The 20,457-nt window shown below is 47.2% G+C and overlaps 1 protein-coding gene across 1 annotated transcript in view; it reads right to left on the bottom strand.

Moving 5' to 3' along the window:
- Window positions 1-10,370: 10,370 nt before the first annotated feature.
- The window catches only part of LOC132465761 (protein NYNRIN-like), a 116,857-nt gene continuing 106,770 nt past the window's right edge, over window positions 10,371-20,457 (bottom strand). The window contains exon 2 of the mRNA XM_060062521.1: window positions 10,371-10,528. Coding sequence (XP_059918504.1) covers window positions 10,473-10,528 — 56 coding nt within the window. The 3' untranslated portion in view covers window positions 10,371-10,472. The remainder of the gene's footprint in view (window positions 10,529-20,457) is intronic.

Here is a 20,457-nt window from a genome sequence, read left to right as displayed (position 1 = left end):
TGAAGGTTGTGTTTTCGCCCCCTTTTCCAGTGTCTATTGTTTCTTGCTTTATACAGTGTTATTTTTTCTGGTTGTCAACATGGTTGGCGACCACTCATGCTCGGCCTGTATGGCTTCTCTGCAGATTGAGGATGGCCATGATTTGTGTCCCTCATGCCTTGGCCTCGGGCATCTGAAGGAGGGTCTTTCAGATGATCCCTGCATGAACTGCAGTTTTATGCCTTGGGCAGTGAGAGTTGCTAGACTAGCTGAGGTGGAACAACGGTTGGGCCTCGTTTCGTCCCCCAAACTGTTGCCCCCAGCCCAGCGACGTAATCCAGCCCAGGATGGTCGCTCCAAACGTCGGGCTGCGGTGACCGCAGGCCCCACTTCTAGGAAGAAGGTTAGGGAGTCCGGGCTTTCCTCCAAGGTGGGCCAATTGACAGCAGAGCTCGAAGGCATGCAGTCCCTCTTCCTAGCCTTTCAGGCTGGGACTGGTGCAGGGGAGCCAGGTGCTCTTGCTCCTCCGGCAGCCACCTTGGAGCCGGAGGAAGATGTGCTTTCTCTGGCAGAGTTAGCTGCCGAGTATGAGCCGGATGGGGTCCTACAGGACGCAGCCTCCCGTGCTTCCGCAGCGTGCTCCCGTCCTTCGACCCGCAGCTCTACTGGTGCTTCTGAGGACAACTCAATGGGAGCCATCATTCGTATGGCCCTGGCCAGTCTGCAGCTAGACGTGCCGCAAGCGCAGCCGGCTCCGGCCAGTGCTTTCTTCAGGCGTGGCCCAGCCCCCGCCAGCTTTACCGTGCCTCCATCGGAGGAGTATCTGAGGTTGCATGCATGGTGGAGGGATCCTAGAGCCCTCTCTCATGCAACATCCGACGGTCGGACCCTGGCAGCCATGCAGGATGCACCCAAGTTTGGCTTGGACCGCATGCCAGCAGTTGAGCCGACCATAGCCGCTCTAATTGTCTCGCCTGATGAGGCTCTAAGACCGGATGCGAGGTGTCCTCGTCCCCAGTGTCGGGTTACGGATGACCTGCTCTCCAAAGCCTATGACGCAGCGGCACGCATGGGACGCATAGGCAATTCTATGTCCCACCTGATGCATCCCTGCAGGAGGTTGCAGTGGATGCTCCGGCCCACGATTTCAGTGACGCTTCTCTGCAGGCGTTCGCACTGATGTCCAGAGAGTTGGGGCGAGTGATGTCCACTCTCGTCCAGGCTCGCCGCCAGATTTAGTTGGCACAGTCTCCTCTCACTGAGGCGTGCAGGAGAACCCTCCGCAGTGTTCCAGTGGAACCTGGGGAGCTGTTTGGCTCTGCAGCTCTAGAGGTGCTTGAGCGAACAGTCCAGGCCAGGAAGACTCGCGAGCATCTATCTGTGCTTCAAAGGAGTGTGCCTCCTCCTAGCAGGCCTAGAGGTTCTTCAGCTGCCCCACAGCGCAGCTATCACCCACAGGCTCACCCCAGTGGCTACCTCAGGTCTAATCGCCCACGTCCACAGCCTGCTCAGCAGCAGGCACAGGCCTTTCGGGCCCCTGAGCGGCTGCCCTCGGGGCAGCCTCAGGTCCCATATGCTGCCCGTCGTTCCCCCAGGACCTTTAGAGGCCGGGGGACCCGGCGCTGAGGGTCAGGGGCCGGTCGTCGGATGTTTTTCCCAGCAGCAACTCAGCTATTGGGCTGCTTCCACCAGGGACCCGTGGGTGCTTTCCACCTTGACCCATGGGTACAAACTTCAGTTCCGACGCCGGCCCCCAGCCTGTGGCCGGGTCAAGATGACCATCATACACGACCCGGCCAAAGCCCAAGCCCTCACCCAGGAGCTTTCCGCCCTCCTGGACAAGGGTGCCATCGAGCCAGTAGATCCCCTGTTGCAACCCGGGGGGTTCTACTCAACTTACTTTCTGGTAGCAAAGAAAGACGGCGGACTCCGTCCTATCCTCGACTTGAGGGGTCTAAACAGGTTCCTGAAGATCCTGAGGTTCCACATGCTAAGCAACGCAGAGGTTCTGCGTACTGTTGCCAGAGGGGAGTGGTTTACATTAGTAGACCTGAAGGATGCCTACTTTCACGTTCCCATAGCACCACACCACAGACAGTTTCTGCGGTTTGCTTTCCAGGGGTGTCGTTTTCAGTTCAGGGTGCTCCCGTTTGGCCTCTCCCTTTCCCCACCTGGTGTTCACCAGGTGTGTGGCGGCAGCCCTCTCACCCCTACAGTCGCGGGGCATGAAGATCCTGCCATATCTGGACGACTGGCTCATTTGTGCACAATCCCAGTCTCAGGTGGCCCTGGACACGACATTTCTTCTCTCCCATGTGGCCCGCCTGGGTCTCCGGGTGAATCTCACGAAGAGTTGCCTGGTGCCATCGCAGAGCATAGTCTTTCTCGGTGTGTCTCCCGACGCAGTCGCCATGAAGGCCTGTCCGTCGCCACAGCGGGTGGACGACATCCTCCGCCTCCTTCTCCTGTTTCGGGAAGGCAGGCTGTTGCGCTATGTGGAGTTTTTGCGCCTCCTAGGGAAACTGACGGCTGCCGCTACAGTGGTTCCTCTAGGACTGTCGCTACGCCCCCTCCAGAGGTGGCTGCACAGCTTTCATCTGGATGTCAGGTGGCATCGGCACAGGGGACTCAAGGTGTCACGCTGCTGCCTACTTGCTCTGACTCCGTGGAAGGACAGATTGTTTCTTCTCCAGGGCATGCCCATGGGTTCCATTGCATCCCGTCGGGAAACCGTCATAACAGATGCCTCTCTCTCGGGGTGGGGTGCTGTGTGGCAGAACCGGACAGCTCAGGGGCTGTGGCCTGCTCCGGTCCCCTCGGAGCATATCAATGTTCTGGAGCTGCGGGCTGTGCACAGGGCACTGCAGTCATTTCTTCCCTTCCTGGGCGGCCGGCATGTGCTTGTGCAGTCGGACAATGTCTTGGGCGTCTCTCACATAAACCACCAGGGAGACACCAGCACGGCTGTTGCAGGCATCCCGGGACCTCCTGTTGTGGGCAGCACCAAGCCTGGCCAGCCTGAGAGCAATGTATTTGCCTGGGGTACAGAATCAGGCTGCAGACTTACTCTCCCGTTGCAAGCCGCCGCCGGGGGAGTGGCGGCTTCATCCAGAGGTCATTCTCAACATCTGGGACGTCTTCGGCAGGGCAGAGGTGGATCTCTTTGCCACAAAGGAGTCGACCCATTGCCCCCTGTGGTTCTCCTGGACAGAGGAGAGCAGCCCTCTGGGTCAGGATGCTCTTGCCCACGATTGGCCAGAGGGTCCCCTCTATGCCTTTCCACCAATCCCTCTGATTTTTCCGACGCTACAGAGGGTCCTCCAGCAGGGTCACAGACTGCTGTTGGTAGCCCCCTTCTGGCCAGGGAGAACATGGTTTCCACTGCTGCGCAGGCTCTGCAGCAGTTCACCACAGCGCCTTCCCGACAGGAAGGATCTCCTGTCTCGGTTACAGGGCAAGATCTGGCATCCCGACCCTCGTTGCCTACAGCTATGGGTCTGGCCGCTGCAGGGCCCAACCCGCTACTGGCGGAGTGCTCAGACGATGTCTGCAATACCATACTGAACGCCAGGGTGCCTTCTACCCGGGCACAGTATGAGAATAGGTGGCAGCTATTTATGGCATGGTGTTCAGACAGGGCTGAGGACCCTGTGCATTGTTCAGTTCCAACGATTTTGGAGTTCCTCCAGTCACTCCTGGAATGCCGGGCCCCAGCTACTCTGAGGGTATACGTGGCAACCATCTCCTCGAGACATAGTCGGGTGGATAATGACACAGTGGGGGGCCACAGATTGGTGTCCCTTTTTCTGAAGGGGGCGTTGCCGTTACGACCCCCACGAGCACAGCGTGCCCCAGCATGGGATCTGCACCTTGTGCTCGATGCTTTATGCTTGCCTCCTTTTGAACCCCTGGCTCAGGCGGAGCTGAAGTGGGTCTCCACTAAACCTGCCTTTCTCCTCGCCATTGCGTCAGCGAGGCACGTCGGGGAGCTTCATGCTCAGTTCGTGAGTGACTCATGTCTGAGGTTGAACTCGGATGGCTCAGGGGTTACCCTGTGGCCGAATCCAGCTTTCCTCCCGAAGGTTCTGTCATCGTCGAACCTCAACCGACCTGTCCGCCTGGCACAATTTATCGCCTCGGAAGGGGAGGACAGGTTCAAACTGCTGTGTCCTGTGCGAGCTCTGAGAGCGTACGTAGCTGCGACCGCAGGCATCAGATGGTCGGACCAGCACTTCCTCTGCTATGGGGCTGTGCTCTCTCCAAGCAGCGATTGTCTCATTGGGTTGTGGACGTCATCACCCATGCCTATAAAGGAGGTGGTCACCCCCCCCCTCTCAACGTCAGGGGCTGCCCTGCGGGGCGTGCCCCTGGAAGACATCTGTGATGCAGCATCATGGACATCACCATGTACCTTTTCCAGGTTCTACCGGGTGAACGTTGCCACTCCCCATCCGTTGGCCGTGGTCCTGTTGCCCGACTCTGCTGTTCCCTCTCAATAATAATAATAATAATAATACATTTAATTTAGAGGCGCCTTTAAAGACACCCAAGGTCACCTTACAGAGCATATAGTCATCATAAATCGTTTAAAAAAAACAAGACATTGTGGAAAAAATAAATAAATAAACATAAAAAATAAATAAAACAAAAACAAGACAAAACAAAACAAACAAACAATCAAAACAGTGATCAGTTAGACGTTGTGTGCGAGTTTGAACAGGTGAGTTTTGAGTTGTGACTTGAAGGTTGTAATGGTGTCGGACTGTTTTATGTGTGGGGGGAGGGAGTTCCAGAGCCTGGGTGCGGAACAGCTGAATGACCGGGCACCCATTGTAGTGGATCGTGATGTGGGGATACATAGTAGTCCAGCAGAAGTTGAGCGAAAGGGAGCGGGAGGGAGTGTATTCTTGGAGGAGGTCGCAGAGGTAACTGGGGGCTAGGTTGTGGAGAGCTTTGTAGGTGAGGAGTAGGGTTTTGTATTGGATGCGGTAGTGTACTGGGAGCCAGTGAAGTTGGATGAGGACAGGGGTGATGTGGTCAGATGATTTGGTGCGGGTGATGATCCGGGCGGCTGAGTTCTGAATGATCTGCAGTCTGTTGATGAGTTTGGTGGGGAGTCCGGTGAGGAGGGCGTTGCAGTAGTCTATGCGTGATGTGACAAATGAGTGAACTAGGATTTCAGTGCTGGATTGGGTCAGTGATGGGCGGAGTCTGGCGATGTTGGGGAGGTGGAAGAATGCAGTCCGGGTGATGTTGTGAATATGGGGTGCGAATGAGAGGGTGTTGTCCAGGATGACGCCGAGGGTCTTGACTTTGGAGGAGAAGGGTACTGGGAATCCATCGATGATTATGAGTGGAGCTGGGGTGTGTTGTGATTTAGTGAGGGTGGATTTGGATCCGATGAGCAGGGCCTCGGTCTTGTTTCCATTGAGTTTCAGGAAGTTCCTGCTCAACCAGCTCTGGATCTCTTCCAGGCACGTGATGAGGGAGGTGGGGGGGATGGCAGCGGTGGGTTTGGTGGAGATGTAGATCTGTGTGTCGTCAGCGTAGCAGTGAAAATGGACCCCATGGTGACGGAGGAGTGTGCCCAGCGGGAGGAGGTAAGTGGTGAACAGGAGTGGACCCAAGACTGACCCCTGGGGGACACCCAGTGAGACACCTGAACACCCAGACTTGTGGTTGCTTAGTTGAACAAATAGTTGACGGCCGGTGAGGTAGGATGTAAACCAGGAGAGTGCAGCACCAGTGATCCCAATGCCAGCCAGGCATTTGACTCTGCTGTTCCCTCTCAATGAGGTAGGTGTTGGAGTTCCTCGTGACCTTGTTGGTATGAGCCATTCAGTGCTTGAAGCACCGCCTCTGGCGGTCAGTAAGGATGAAATAGAACGATAGTTACGTATGTAACTACGGTTCTATGAATCCTGGATGACCACCAGAGCGCTCTCACTCAGAATCCTTGTGTACTCGCGAGAAGTTTCTGCAGGAACAGATCCTCGGATGTCACCGGAAGATATAGGCTGTCCGGAGCTCATCAGGGGTCACAGGTGACTTTGTTGATATTAGGTACTCGAACTGCGCATGCGCGAGACGGATAAATCCAGTGCTTGAAGCACCGGTCATCCAGGATTCATAGAACCGTAGTTACATACGTAACTATCGTTTGGTTTACCACAATAGTCATGCCAATAAAGCTTTTTGAATTTGAGAGAGAGAGAGAGAGAGAGAGAGAGAGAGAGAGAGAGAGAGATCAACACCTGAACTGGATACTCTGTTGCTATTGATTCAGGCAAGAGACCATGTAGCCCTTACTCAAAACAAGATGGCGCCTATCGACCTTACAGAACAGCGCCACAAGCATTCAGTTTATGAAATGGCACTGTTGCTTTAATCGAAGAGATCATACGCTATCGAAAATGGCGCGGTCCCTTTGAACTTAGAAACCACGGTGCTTCACTCAAAGGCCGTGGACAAAACAGTGTACTTTGCAAATCGTCCTAGTTAATATTTGGACGAACAAATGCAACTAGCCAGTTAGTGTTTATGTCCACGGTGGGTCAGTGAGGCATGCACAGCGATTGAGTCAAAATGCACGTTTGGCAGCCTCACCTAAGAAAATACGATTATTTACAAAAGGACGCTGGAATTCACGCACATTGGTGTTCCAGCCTCTGTGCTGGGGGCACCGATCGCATTCGCACCCTTACCGCCGATATAACATATCATACGCACCCGTATCGACGATATAGCATGTGTTATCGCCTCCTGGGAAACTATTCCCAAGCCAATGGAAGAATATGCAACCGATTAATAAGGTAATAGACTATTCCAGTCAGCTGTACCGCTTCGTAACGGCGATTAACTCAAATAGTCCGTCTCCTCACTATCTAACCATTGTTACGTATTTTAAGAACCTAAGCTACCCACACATAGACCCTATGAAGCAGGACCAAACATATAAGCCGTAAATACTATACATAGCCACAAGGGGAGCAGGACCTTACTGAAGGCTGCAATAAATACTTTAGCCACAGAAGGCAGCACCACAGACAAGTGAGGAAGCCGAGGGTAATACGTCACACCGGCTCCTCCCACTCCTTCCGGGTCTTGCGGACCAGACGATAACACTGTAAACACGGGGCAGAGGTCTTCAGAATCTCTCGGCAGCCCATACGATAGGGTTAATAATGTTTTGGTCAGCTAGGAGACGCTCAGCACATGCTAGACACACTTTCAACCTCCTTTTGCTCCATAGTATTAGTTACCATACTGAAATACTTTATACTACAAAATAAAGTGGATTTGACCACTTTCCTTTGGATTTGACCACTTTCCTTGAAGAACTCTGCAATTTGGTGACCCTGACGACGTTCTTGGACAGTCCCGAGACTGAGACCCAGGAGCACGTGACCACCGAGACGCAAAACAAGCGCTTCGCAGGCCACTCAGGAATTAGGTAAGCAGAGCCCATTGTCTTAAAGATTGAATCTGCAATAGAATTAGTTAGAGAAACGTTTAGGTGAAGAACTTGTTGTGCCTCCGTCTGGTCGCGGAGCACCGTGGTTTCGGGTCCGGGTTAAAATTCATAACAGCAGGTTATTTGGACGGCCGCGGATACGCTAACTGATTAAATAAAATAATTATATTCAAGGAGCAAAGGGCTAGGAGTGTGTTTTTATGGGTTTGTAGATAGACTGTATCCAATCCCGTCTAATGTTTGTACCGCGTGGGAGACTTATCTGATAAGTCCTGATGTTCAGCCGGTACCACCATAAGTTATTATTTATCACCGACCACAAACATTCCAAACCCTTACGGTGGGGTGAGGCAGGTCAGGTATTAACGTTAATCTAGTTTACTTGCATATTCAAACCGGAGGCTAGGCCTTTGTTTGACCTGGAGTTCGAATGGGATTGGTTCCTCCCGGCCCGGTTCATGTGAAAATCCAATGTGTAATTTTGTATAGTATACAACGCAGCCGTAGAGGCAAACTTGCGCAGTTTTAACTTAACTGCTTTGCATGCTTCGCTATCCCGCCGTGGAGACAAACTTGCCCGAATCTCAGTCTTCTTATAGAGATCCAATACGGTGCGTTTGACCAGTGATATCTGGGTCAAATTGCAGCAAGTTTGAATCTTCCCGGGATATTGGATGTACCACGTGGGGTAGAATTTAAAGAGACGACACGTCTTGATGACGTGGGTCTCTTTTGTTACAAACCTCCGCCATCTTTGTAGTCAAAGCCTTTTGTAAAAACAAAGCGCCATCTTGCGCTGTGTAGGAGGTCTTGCATAGACCAAGAGCAGCGCGGGGCCCAGCTAAAGTGTTACATTCTCTCTCTCTCTCTCCCCCCCTCTCTCTCTCCATCTCTCCCCGCCCCTCCCCTCTCTCTCTCTCTCTCTCTCTCTCTCTCTCTCTCTCTCTCTCTCTCTCTCTCTCTCTCTCTCTCTCTCTCTTCTGCAAGTCGTTAGAGGCTGCAATAGTTAGTCTTTTGTTAAGACTGCATGATCTCTGACCTGGGACAATAGCAGATCTCACTCTATCACTCTCTCCCTCTCTCTCTCTCCCTCTCTCCCTCTCTCTCTCTCTCTATTCTGCAAGTCGGTAGGGGCTATATTGTCTGTTGTTAAGACTGCGTGGTCTCTGACCTGGGACATAGCACCACTCTCTCTCTCTATAAATATATTCCCTTAAAGATCCATCTGTTTCAAATGATAATAATGTTTTGGCAGCTACTTATTCAGCCAATGATGCAAGTATAATTGTCACATTTCACTAGTCAATAGCTGGAGGTATTATATTGTATATTTCATTCCAATATTTGGGGTATTTAGTTTAATTTTGATTTAAATATCAAAATGTACATCATAACTACAGTTTCCGCACGCTCATTAAGTGCCCTCATCCTCTACATATCATTAAATCCATAGCAATAAGTTGAAAACCATCGGTAAAGACACTAGTTTCTGAACACATAATATTTTGGCAAAAAATTTGTAACTAAAAGCATTCAACATCTTTGGGAGAATAATATTCATGTATACATGTGGTAATATCTGTAAATCCACTTTGTTTGTACAAACATATTAATTTTACGAAAAGGTTGATCCACAGTTTCAATATGGAATATTGAAAAGTAATTAACGTTGTACAATCTTGTATCTCTCGCTCTCTCTGGCTCTCTCTAGCTCACACTCTCTCTCTCTCTCTTGCTCTCTCTATCTCTAGACATATGTTCTCTCTACTTCTCTCTCCACGCACACACTTAGGCCGTTTCTCAATTCGCGTACTTGTGCGTGCTCGTGGACTCGTGAAACGTCATCAGTCGTTGCCCGAGCACTGTTCCAATTCGAAGCACGCATCAAGCGAGTACTGTCGTAAAACCCGAAAGTGTTCTTGATGGATGCTCGATCTCGCCGTTTCACCGAGCATGCATCGGAGGTGGCTCGTGTGTACTTGCAACCGCTATTGTCGAAGATTAATCGAGATTCAAAACACTTAGACTAATTTAAGAGAGAGAGTGTAAAAAGAAATCGAGGGGTCCGGAGCAAGAATTGAAAAAAGACTTTATCTTGAAGAAAGACAACAACGACAACAGCCTGAGTAGGTCTATAGAGTCACTGTGATTCACAAACTGCGGCGTCTTTTTATACACACAAACAGAGCAGCTTCTCCTTGAGGTGTCTGCCTCCATTTAGTCATAAATCCATTTTAACCTGAATGGTCAGCAAATGGACAACAAATGGTCAGCAAAGATAGCCCAAAGATAGCCCTGCTCCTTTTAGGGGCCCCTCCATCTGTTCTAAACCCAGACCCCCAGGCACCGTGTGTTTTCCACTATTAGATATAAAGACCTCATAATAATCACAGTTTACCATAGAATATAATCAGTAATTTCTACCACACATCTCCCCTTTTTTGTCTGATAAGATCATAACAAAAAACAACAAAAAACCCGTAAAGGATCAGAAACAGGCTCCCCATTTTCAGCAACATCATGTTGCTGAATCTCTTGGCTCGACTGGATCTGGTCCTGGGGCAGCTGGTCAGCCCCAGGTGTGTCTGCGTCTGGCTCCTCCTCCTCACACTCATCCCTGGCTTTAGGTTGAGCGGCTTTTGTGCAGTGGTTGAGATGATACCACGTGGCACTTCCTTCCACTTGGATGGCTGTTGGTGTTGCGTTGGCAACTTTGTATGGTCCTTCTCTCCTGGGCTCGTTCCACTTTCTCCTGAACATCCTGAGGTACACTTGGTCACCTGGCTCCACCCCCCTTGGTGGCTCCTTCTCCAACTCTGGAACTCTGTCTTTCTCTTGTTGAAAAATAAGCCTGTGTATGCCAGTTAGTTGTCCCATATAGCGTCTTAATTCATGACAGGTGACAGGTGAAGGTTGACCCGTAAGCATTTCATGCAGGGTTAGATGCGTCGTTCTGTTAGTTTTCATGCGATAACTCATTAGTGTCAGTCGTAGTGCATTAGTCCTTTAATTTAGTACTCTAATTTAATTTTGTTAATCTTTGTCTTAAGCGTCCCATTCCTCTCTCCACCATACCTTGTGGTTTGAGGAATGTAGACACAGCCTAATCTTTGTTTGACATGCAGATGTTAAATCACTTGTTTGAGTGTTTTCTGAATAAACGCTGCTCTGTCGCCTGAGCTAATTTGTGACGGAATTCCAAACCTTGCCATGACTTCTCTAGTCAGAACCTTGATTACCGTAGCCGCACTTTGGTCTTCTGATGGGACTGCTTCTACCCATCTGTTGAACACTGTTTTTTCAAATATTTCACACTCATTTAGCTGGATGTCAATCATTGTTTGCAAGTATGGTGAAGAAAAACCTTGTTTTCAAAAAATTTCCTAATTCTCCTCAATACCTCCCCCCTTGCGCAATGGTCAAAACCATGCGCATTAAATGATAAACAAATCTAATAACGCCGTTGGTGCACCCAACGTCGAAACGTCTAACCTTAAGCATCAGCAAACTGAAACCAATCTTTTGGGAAGGGAAATCGAAACCAGTATGTCCAAATCCCAACCCCAATATGGGTGGGTTTACCATCAGCCGCCTGAAACCACGCTTGTTCCAAAGTCATGCACTAAACCGAAAAAACGTACATGCGTTAGTGGCCTTCTATACCACAAAGGTAAAATAAAATAAAATAAAACGCGACATGCCCCGTTTCAAGACCACCTCTGCTGCCAGAGCTGACATATCTGACTCCTGTTCCCCCTCCACCTTTCATCAGCCGGCTTTCCCTATGATGGTTGTTTTAAGTTGTCCCGGGCTTCAAGGTGGGATCTTACCCGTCGTTGGCTAACCAGCCTTCCATACTGGCTTATTGCAGAATGCCGTACCTGGGATACGATCAATCCCCACCTATATGGTGGTATAGATCGCAAAGTGGAGGGATGGAGACAGAGTCTTCAGCCGCATCTGCCTTATGCAGCCATATGTGTGCGTCATGAATACACATCAGGGCGACTATTAAACAAAAGATAATGTATCAGAGTTAAAATTATTAAAGTGTTTCAGCGGCATTAGTGGCATTTGAAGGCAAACCCACTACTTCCGAATCCAATTTGACAACATAGTATGTACGACTCCTTCCCAGCAGATGTGGCGTCAATCCACCTATTGTCCTTAACTAGGGAGATGTGAAAGAAAACAAAAATCACAATATTAAAACTTGCATTTTCAATATTGGGCGACTCACTTTTGTCTTAACCGTTACTCAAAATCACAATTCTCTTCATAATCCTACCCGATTGCCCTTCACTATCTATTTAAATTGGACGACCTAATTAAACCTTTTATTCTACCTATTGCTTGCATTTAATGTTTTCCATATTCTGATTCACTACTATACCAAACCCAAACCCTCTATGTTGATCTTAACTAGTTTATTCAACACTGAATTGATACATTGTTTCTATTTACTAATTAACCATATTGTTTTATCTGAAGTATGCTTGTGTATCCCCTTGTGTACTCCATCACTCGGAGTAGGAGAGGATTCTCCCCCACCTCGGCAGCCCTGACACACACACGAGAACAGGCTCACACACACATCCCTTCTTATTTTATTTTACTTATTTATTTTAAATGACATTTGTCATTATGGATAACCTAAATTGGAAATTTGGATAACGTTTTATCATACTTATTTGGTCTAGTTTTTAAGTATTGCAGATTGTTTTTTCTAAATTATAAGATCACTTTTAATAAATTGTCTATTACTTATCATAATCTCGAAGGAAATATTTTATTTGTGTTGTTATCTTGGCACCTAGACCTCGTCAGGCCCAAGCACCAAAATAACATCCACCTATCCACGCAGAGTCCATGGGTTGGGTCTGCTCCTCCTTTGATGAGTCACTTTACCCTGGCGCCATTGAACCCATTGACTCCTGTGGAGTGTGGTGTGCAGACAATTTTTAACGCTAATCCTGTAATCACCATGTAACTTGCTCAGGGACACATCAACACTCAGCTAGGAGGAGATGGGGATCGAACTAGCAACCTTTTGGTTACAAGACACCCTCTACTTCCTGAGCTAAACCGACCCCCAGCCTCCTCTCCGCTGATTTATTACCTCTGCGTCGGTCCGCGTCCGCCCTTTTTGCTGTCTTTACATTCCTCTCCCTTCTCCAAACACCTTCTCCCTCTGATCCAATCTGTTGTCTCACCAGTGCTCTGTGTACCAAGATGTAATGATCTATACCACATGGTGTTCCGACGCGATGCAGAGTCTCCAAGAGCCACAGAATCACCAATCCCAGTGGTGGTTCTATGTTTTCTCTAAAACAGTGGACATAGGTTACATTCAGGGACCAAATACAGAGTACATCCAAGCACACAAATAATCTATTCAGTACAATGCAAATTCAGTCTCTCTCTCTCTGTTGTCTCTCTCTTCACAAATCACTTCATCTGACCCCTCTAACTAAACTCAATGCTAACTCTTTCTCACTCACTCACTCACTCACTCACTCACTCACTCACTCACTCACTCACATATACAACTTAAAATAAGAATTCACCGATTCTCATCCTTGGAGCTGTCATAGGCATTAACTGCGTGTGTTCCGAGAATCCTAAAGTTTTGGTGAATTTTCCTGCCATGGGGAGGTGAGAGGCATAATTTGGACCTACGCAAGTGTAATTGGCTCCAGCGTGGGCCATCATTGGCGTGCCTCTATAGTTTATCAGAACCTGCAGTATTGGTTCCTCATCAGCTTGTTTTGTGATTGCTACAAGCTGACCCTCCCCCTGTGGATTCCCTTGGCACCCCTAGTATCCCTGTCCCATAAAAGGGACCTGCCTGGTAGCTACCTCCTTGTTCCTGCCTTCCCTGATAGCTGTTACCCTGTCCTTGCTGTGGTGGATAAGGGTTAGCTAAACAATTCCTCCTAATATGTCCTTCCATGTTGCACCCATAGCATATTAAAGGACCTCTGCGTTGTCCTTGGTGTCCTTGTTGTAAATTGTTTTTATACTGACCTTGGGGCCCTTTATTCTGATTCTGCCTATTCCCATTTGTTGGGTTCCCAGTATTATGTAGGTGTATCTGAATGGTGTAACTGAATGGTGGAGTGGGTGACCATTGGCTCTGAAGCTGTTGCACTGGGGGGGAGAATGCCTGATGAGGAGGTTGGGTTTGTGGTGCGCCCTGCTGGACGGCTTGCAATATTGTTTCAACCGGCTCTGAAACAACCGCATGTTTTTTCTTCTCTTTTTCTCTTCTTGTGAGTTCTTCCAACTGAAGCTGAGATAGCTTCCTCTGCACCTCTTTGCTTTGTTCCTGTTTTCTGTGTTTATTTTGCCGATATTTCTCCACTGCATGAACCACATGGTCGCAGAAGTCTCTATGAGATTTATTTGTAACCAGTCCAACCACATCATCTAGCTTAACTTTGATTGAGCTAGGTAGAATCTCCATCACAGAGTTTCTGAACATGACCGAAAACACAGGATGGATCTCAGGATCCTCATCCGTCTCCAAGAGCCATCTGTCCACTTGGGCCTGGAGGTAGGATGCAGGATTCTCTGTGTCGTTGATAGGGAGGCCTCTCATATTTTTATGATCGATATGGGCCGGGAACTCCCTTCTGAGTGTGGTCCACATCGCCACTCTGTAGCGATCAAGTGTAATCCCATCATACATTCCGTCCATTATATCCAACCCTCCATTCCTCAGTACAGACTCCATCTTAGATAACCCCAATACTCTTGCCAACAGAGCTTTCAGGTCCCCTACTGCCATTAGCTTTCCCACTGTGAGTTCCTCAAATGTTCTAACCCATTTTGACGCCCCATTATTTATGTTAGGGAGTTTAGAAATGACTCCCTCCAAGTCCTGTGAACCCCACGGTTGATAATGGACCTGTTGTCCATTGACTAGAGTAGGATAATTTCCCGGAGAAGTTTCGGGTGCTTTTCCTTCTCTCTGTGATCTCCTTAGTTTCTCATCTAACTCGAGTGGTGTGGGGCTTAGTACTGATGTACTGCAGCCAGGCTCCTCTGTCGCTGGGCTCTCACTATACCCCTCCCCCTTGGGGTCATTACTCTTTTTTAGCTTCCTCTGAGTCTTTGTCCTCTTTACTGATCTCTTTCCTCTCTTTTTCTTTCCCGGAGAAGGCCCCTCGCAAACCTGCTCATTGCCATCTTTCACATCTTCATTACTGTGCTCAACACCACTTGCCCCATCTTCGTCCTCATCTTTACTCTCACTAGAATTAATGTCAGCATTGTTACACTCTTCCCTTGCTTTCCTAATCCCCTCATAACAGTCCATGTGTATGGGTGCGCCCCTCCTCCCCTGTGTGTTACATTTATTATCTCCTTCATCTAGTGTGACTTCCCCTTTAGATTCTACGTTGTCTTTTAGCAATGGGTACAGTGGTACTAGTTTGTGCAGCGGTGACACAACCGTCAGAGGCAATGGTTGAGCCTTGTTGTTATTAGCTATTATTTCTCCCGCCACTCTCTGTAATGTTCGCCATCTCTCTCCTTCCTCTAAGAACAACGCTAGTACTAACTTTTCCCTGTCCCTCTTTGCTGAGGCCGTTTTTCCACTTCTGTTATCTATGTAATTCCTTATTACTACCTCCATGTCCCTACACATTATTGGATCAAAAGTCCCTCCTATGGGCCATATAGTGCCTGCTCTAAGGCTGGGGGTAAACGATTATTTATCAAACGATTAATCGGGCGATTACTTTATCGATTAGTCGACTAATCTAATGACCAATTGGACGTTTTTTGTTTTTTTTCTGTTGCTCGATTAATAAAAACCATAATGTATCTCAAATAAATACCAAAAAAATCTTAATAATATACTTTATTTAATACGGAACCCGTAAAGGGACATGAAAAAAATGTGTGCGCATACTCTCTTGCGCTCCGCCTCCAACTACGAGATGGTTAGTTACATCTTTCCTGCTGTCGGCTCCCAGACCGAGGAGCACAGGTGATACGTTCCCTCCAGGTCCGATGCGCTCTCGGGGGCATGACCCTTCACTTTGACCGACAGTGAGTCTGCTTATAGGTCGGAATATGATGGAATGAAGCGGCCACCGATTCTTGACAGGCTGGGTATTTTATTCTTACACACAACCGGACTCGTTCATGACTTCACTAGACTGACACGCACGCTATCGCTCGCTCTCCTCGCTCGTCCACCTACTCGCTGACGACACACACACACACACACACACACACACTGCCAGTGATATGCGCACGATGTTTCCCCATGCTCATGAGATACTTTCTCGTGCGCACGAGATACTTTCTCATGCGCACGAGATACTTTCTCGTTTGAGATGCTCCAACATTGCTGTCGTGCTCTTGTGATATGCCAACTCCATTTGGCAAAGAGTGCAAATGACAACACCTTTCCGTTTAGGACTTAACTTGAAGTATTTCCATACCTTTGATGATTTCGTGCGCAGACATTTTCCTTTATTGTGACTTTCGTCCATTTCTCCGTCGAAAATTGTCGACGGAGAAATTTGACGTCGACGAATTTTTGACGTCGACGCGTCGACATCATCGACGCATCGCTACAGCTCTAGCCTGCTCCTTCTGTCCTTTCTTCCCATTTCTCAGAGATCTTTTTCATCTCACCTTTGAGCAATAGACGGTCTCTACTCAAAATCTCTACCGCCGTTGGTGCCGTTTTTAATTATTACTTTATTACTTTATTTATTTTATTTATCTATTCTGAAGTACACTATTTATTAATAAAATGTATTTGAGTTTATTCTACTAGTTATTTTCAATACTTTACTATCTCTAAGCTACAAATGTGAACTCTTCCCTCCCGAAGATTGGAATGTGGCCCCCACCCTTCACTGCTATCAATTCTCAACCCTGCCTTGCAGGCTCCTGCTCGTCACCTGTGTGTTTGCTCATGCACGTGCAGTTAGAGTCAGCGCGATGATGTTTAAGTCAAAGAAGATTTACACATTTATTCAGTACTTCAACAAATTAACTATTCTCTATCCGTCTAATTTTTTTATGATTATCAACTACTTTAAACAAATTAACTATTCTCTGTCCGCCTAATTTATTTATGACAGAATCAACAAAAAATGAACCGGGTCGTAAAAATCTCCGAGGTAACTTAATCCTAACACGACTTAATTACAGACAATAAACCGATTCATACAATTTTTAATATATATATTGAAAAATGTCCGAATTGTTTGTAATTAATTACAAAGAAAAAGGTTGACCGAGCGTAGAAACTGGCCTTTTGGTTAAAACATGAACAGTCGGATGGATAATCAATCAACCAGAATTTCAAACAAGAACCTATTGCCACACAGCACCAAGATCAGAGTTACAGACTGGCCCTTTCTTTAGATCCAACACTGCAGCGTGATTGGAAGATTAGCGGGTCAAACTCATTCAAACGGAACGTCAAACGACAAGCCCATTCTTTTAAAATAATGGCTGAATACATAACCATTCGAACAGATCAAGAACAAACAAGAAACTTCTCAAAACACCAAGATCAGGATTAGCTAATCACCTGAAGCGGTATCCCAACCAAGAGACTTATCTATTCAAAAAGTGCGAGAAGCCTGTTTTCTCAAAATAGCAAGATCGGAATCAGAAATTCACCATCATTTGTGTAGGATCTGCAGGTCAACTGCACCAAGATGAGCATTTAAAATTCACTAGTCAGCATCCCAAGAAAGCTCCTCAAATAAAAACGACTGAATTAATTCCCAACTGATAACTCAACTCCAAATAGGATACTGTCAGAAAAGATCCTACAGGTCTGTTTCTTTCGACCTGCGGGCCTGCTGGCCCTGTCCTTGTTAGAACTTTCCACTAATTCGTTCCTCCACAAGACAGTCACAGGACTTACAGTAAGCCTATTTAACCGAAACACCAAAAGACCAAATAACAACAACTCGTATCAAAATAGGGAGCCACAAAGCGTCTTGGTCATTTAGAACCACAGACGCGCGTATGGCCCATGTGCGCGCGCACGTCAATCTCTCCCAGAGCCCCCGTTTCTCTCACTCGCTAATTTATCTATATTTTGGTTTGTTTGATCGAAGAGACACTTTACCTGTTGCTCGGCGTTCAGACGGGGCAAGAACAGATCAAACGACTCTATCCTATATATGGCAAGACAACTTACCCTTGAGCTCTGGTCGTATGATCCGTTTGCGTCCCGTCCTCTGGCCCGGCAGCTGGCGAGTCCCTATTTCATCCTGTTCGTGACGCCAATTATGTCGAAGATTAATCGAGATTCAAAACACTTAGACTAATTTAAGAGAGAGAGTGTAAAAATAAATCGAGGGGTCCGGAGCAAGAATTGAAAAAAGACTTTATCGTGAAGAAAGACAACAACGACAACAGCCTGAGTAGGTCTATAGAGTCACTGTGGTTCACAAACTGCGGCGTCTTTTTATACACACAAACAGAGCAGCTTCTCCTTGAGGTGTCTGCCTCCATTCAGTCATAAATCCATTTTTACCTGAATGGTCAGCAAATGGACAACAAATGGTCAGCAAAGATAGCCCAAAGATAGCCCTGCTCCTTTTAGGGGCCCCTCCATCTGTTCTAAACCCAGACCCCCAGGCACCGTGTGTTTTCCACTATTAGATATAAAGACCTCATAATAATCACAGTTTACCATAGAATATAATCAGTAATTTCTACCACACTATAAATCCCAGGATGCATTTCGCACTCGCAGCAGTACGATGGCGGACAATATGGAGAAGACGCACAACTGTAGCTTAAGTTACTCTTAACTTATATACATATTTATATAATATATAATATAATAATAAGAATAATAATAATAATAATATAAGATAATATATAAATATATATAGATAAAGTCGTGTGTGTATAGCTTATACACATGACAGGACACGCATGTCTTTTCAATTTGTATTCATTCAGAATATTTACATACTATTTGAAAATGAAAGAGCCTGGGATTTTGTTTTATATCATTTGTTTATATTGTTCAGTAGTATATGCCTAAATGAGGCCGTAGCACAGTTAACGGACGAGCAGAGGTGGTGACGTCATCGAGTCCGCTGCTGTTCCAATTGCAGGTACGTACTCGCGTGCTCGCAAGTCTGTGCTTGAAGTACGGACTTGCCAAGCACGTACTTGCAAGTCATCGAGTCTGTAGTACGCGTGCTAGGAATTGAGAAACGGCCTTATTGAAGGCAACAAGTGTCATTTTGGCCTGGGTGCTCCTGGCTGTTTGGTAAGGCAATGGTAGCCTGCACAACGGGACCCCCGGTGTGTTCTGTCTGTCTGTCTGTCTGTCTGTCTGTCTGTCTCACTCAGACAGACAGACAGACATGTCTGTCCATCCGTCCGTCTGTCTGTCTGTCTGTCTGTGGAGATATGTTCTCTCTCTCTCTCTCCATAAATATATTCCCTTAAAGATCCATCTGTTTCAAATGATAATGTTTTGGCAGCTACTTATTCAGCCAATAGTGCAAGTATAATTGTCACATTTCACTAGTCAATAGCTGGAGGTATTAAATTGTATATTTCATTCCAATATTTGAGGTATTTAGTTTGACTTTGATTTAAATATCAATATTTAGATCTGACTACAGTTTCCGCACGCGCATTGAGTGCCCTCATCCTCTACGTCTCATTAAATCCATAGCAATAAGTTGGAAACCATCGGTAATGACACTAGTTTCTGAGCACATAATATTTTGGCTATCATTTTGTAACTAATAGAATTCAACATCTTTGGGAGAATAATATTTAATATTTTAATATATGTGGTAATATACACTATGTACAAACATATTTCTTTTGTGCAACATACAAGAAGGTTGTTCCACAGTTTCAATATAGGATATTGAAAAGTAATTAACGTTGTACAATCTTGTAACTCTCCCTGTTCCTCTCTCTTTCTCTCTCTGTCTGTCTGCCTGCCTGTCTAAAGGTAGGCCCTCCCTCACCCCCCTCATGAAGACCCCCCCCCCCCCACAGAATAGCTTTGTCTTTCATGCCCCACTCTGCCGTCGTTTTGAGTACTCGTCGTTAACGATTGTTCATGGTTATGGGTGCGAGGTGAAGTCCTCCACTATCGGTCTCTGTGAAGATCGAGCCACAATAGAACATTAACGAGAGTTCCAATCATTATTATCTTTCACTTTTTTTTTTTTTTTTTGATTTTCATTCCCATTCTTCTGAACTTTCCTGAGGCCGGCACGGTCTGTGTTCCTAAGCAGTAGCTCCATAGCGGACGTTCAGAGTAAATATCTGCTGACCCGCTAATACCATCCAAGACTGCATGATTACATTTTACATTCAAGTCTGTTGATATTTTGTTATTAAAGACGCAAATTATTAATCTACGAGTCCCTCCTAACCCTTTACACTCACAAAGTCCCCACCACCCCCCTCCAGGCCCAGTCTAACGCCCCGTCCCCTCACTGGCCTTCCATCTCTCTCTCTCTCCAACCCTGTCTCTCTCCGCTTCTCCTCCTCCACTGTCTTAATGAACCCCCCACCACCAATCTTCCTCCCGCCAAACCCTCCTCATAAATACACCCCCAGCCTCTCCCACGACACATCTCTCTCTCTCTGTTGCTATTTTTTAACAACGATAACTTCTATTTGTAGTTCCCCTTATCATCCAAGGATCTCATAGGGCTATCTGTGTACATGTAAATGTACACACAGCGCAGAGACAGAGTGTACTGAGAACACAAATTGCGGATAAGTGGTAGCCTTATGCCATAAGGTACCACAGTTTTCAGCCGGACAGATAGAACTCAGAGAAGTTTCTGTAGTCGGCTGATAAGTATATAGTTTGCCCCGCCGCCATATTTGTAGTTCTTGGTAGTGAATCCAACCCCCCCTGTCCCCTCCCTCCGATCCCCCTTCGTGGATCTCCTCCTCGTCTCTTCCTCCCGCCTGAACCTCCTCGTAAAGACCATCCCCCACCCCTCCCACGACACCTCTCTCTC

Source organism: Gadus macrocephalus, chromosome 1 (assembly GCF_031168955.1).
Source record: "Gadus macrocephalus chromosome 1, ASM3116895v1".
NCBI lineage: Eukaryota > Metazoa > Chordata > Actinopteri > Gadiformes > Gadidae > Gadus > Gadus macrocephalus.
The sequence above is the reverse complement of the archived record's forward strand: the minus strand, read 5'-3'. Positions and strand labels throughout refer to the sequence as shown.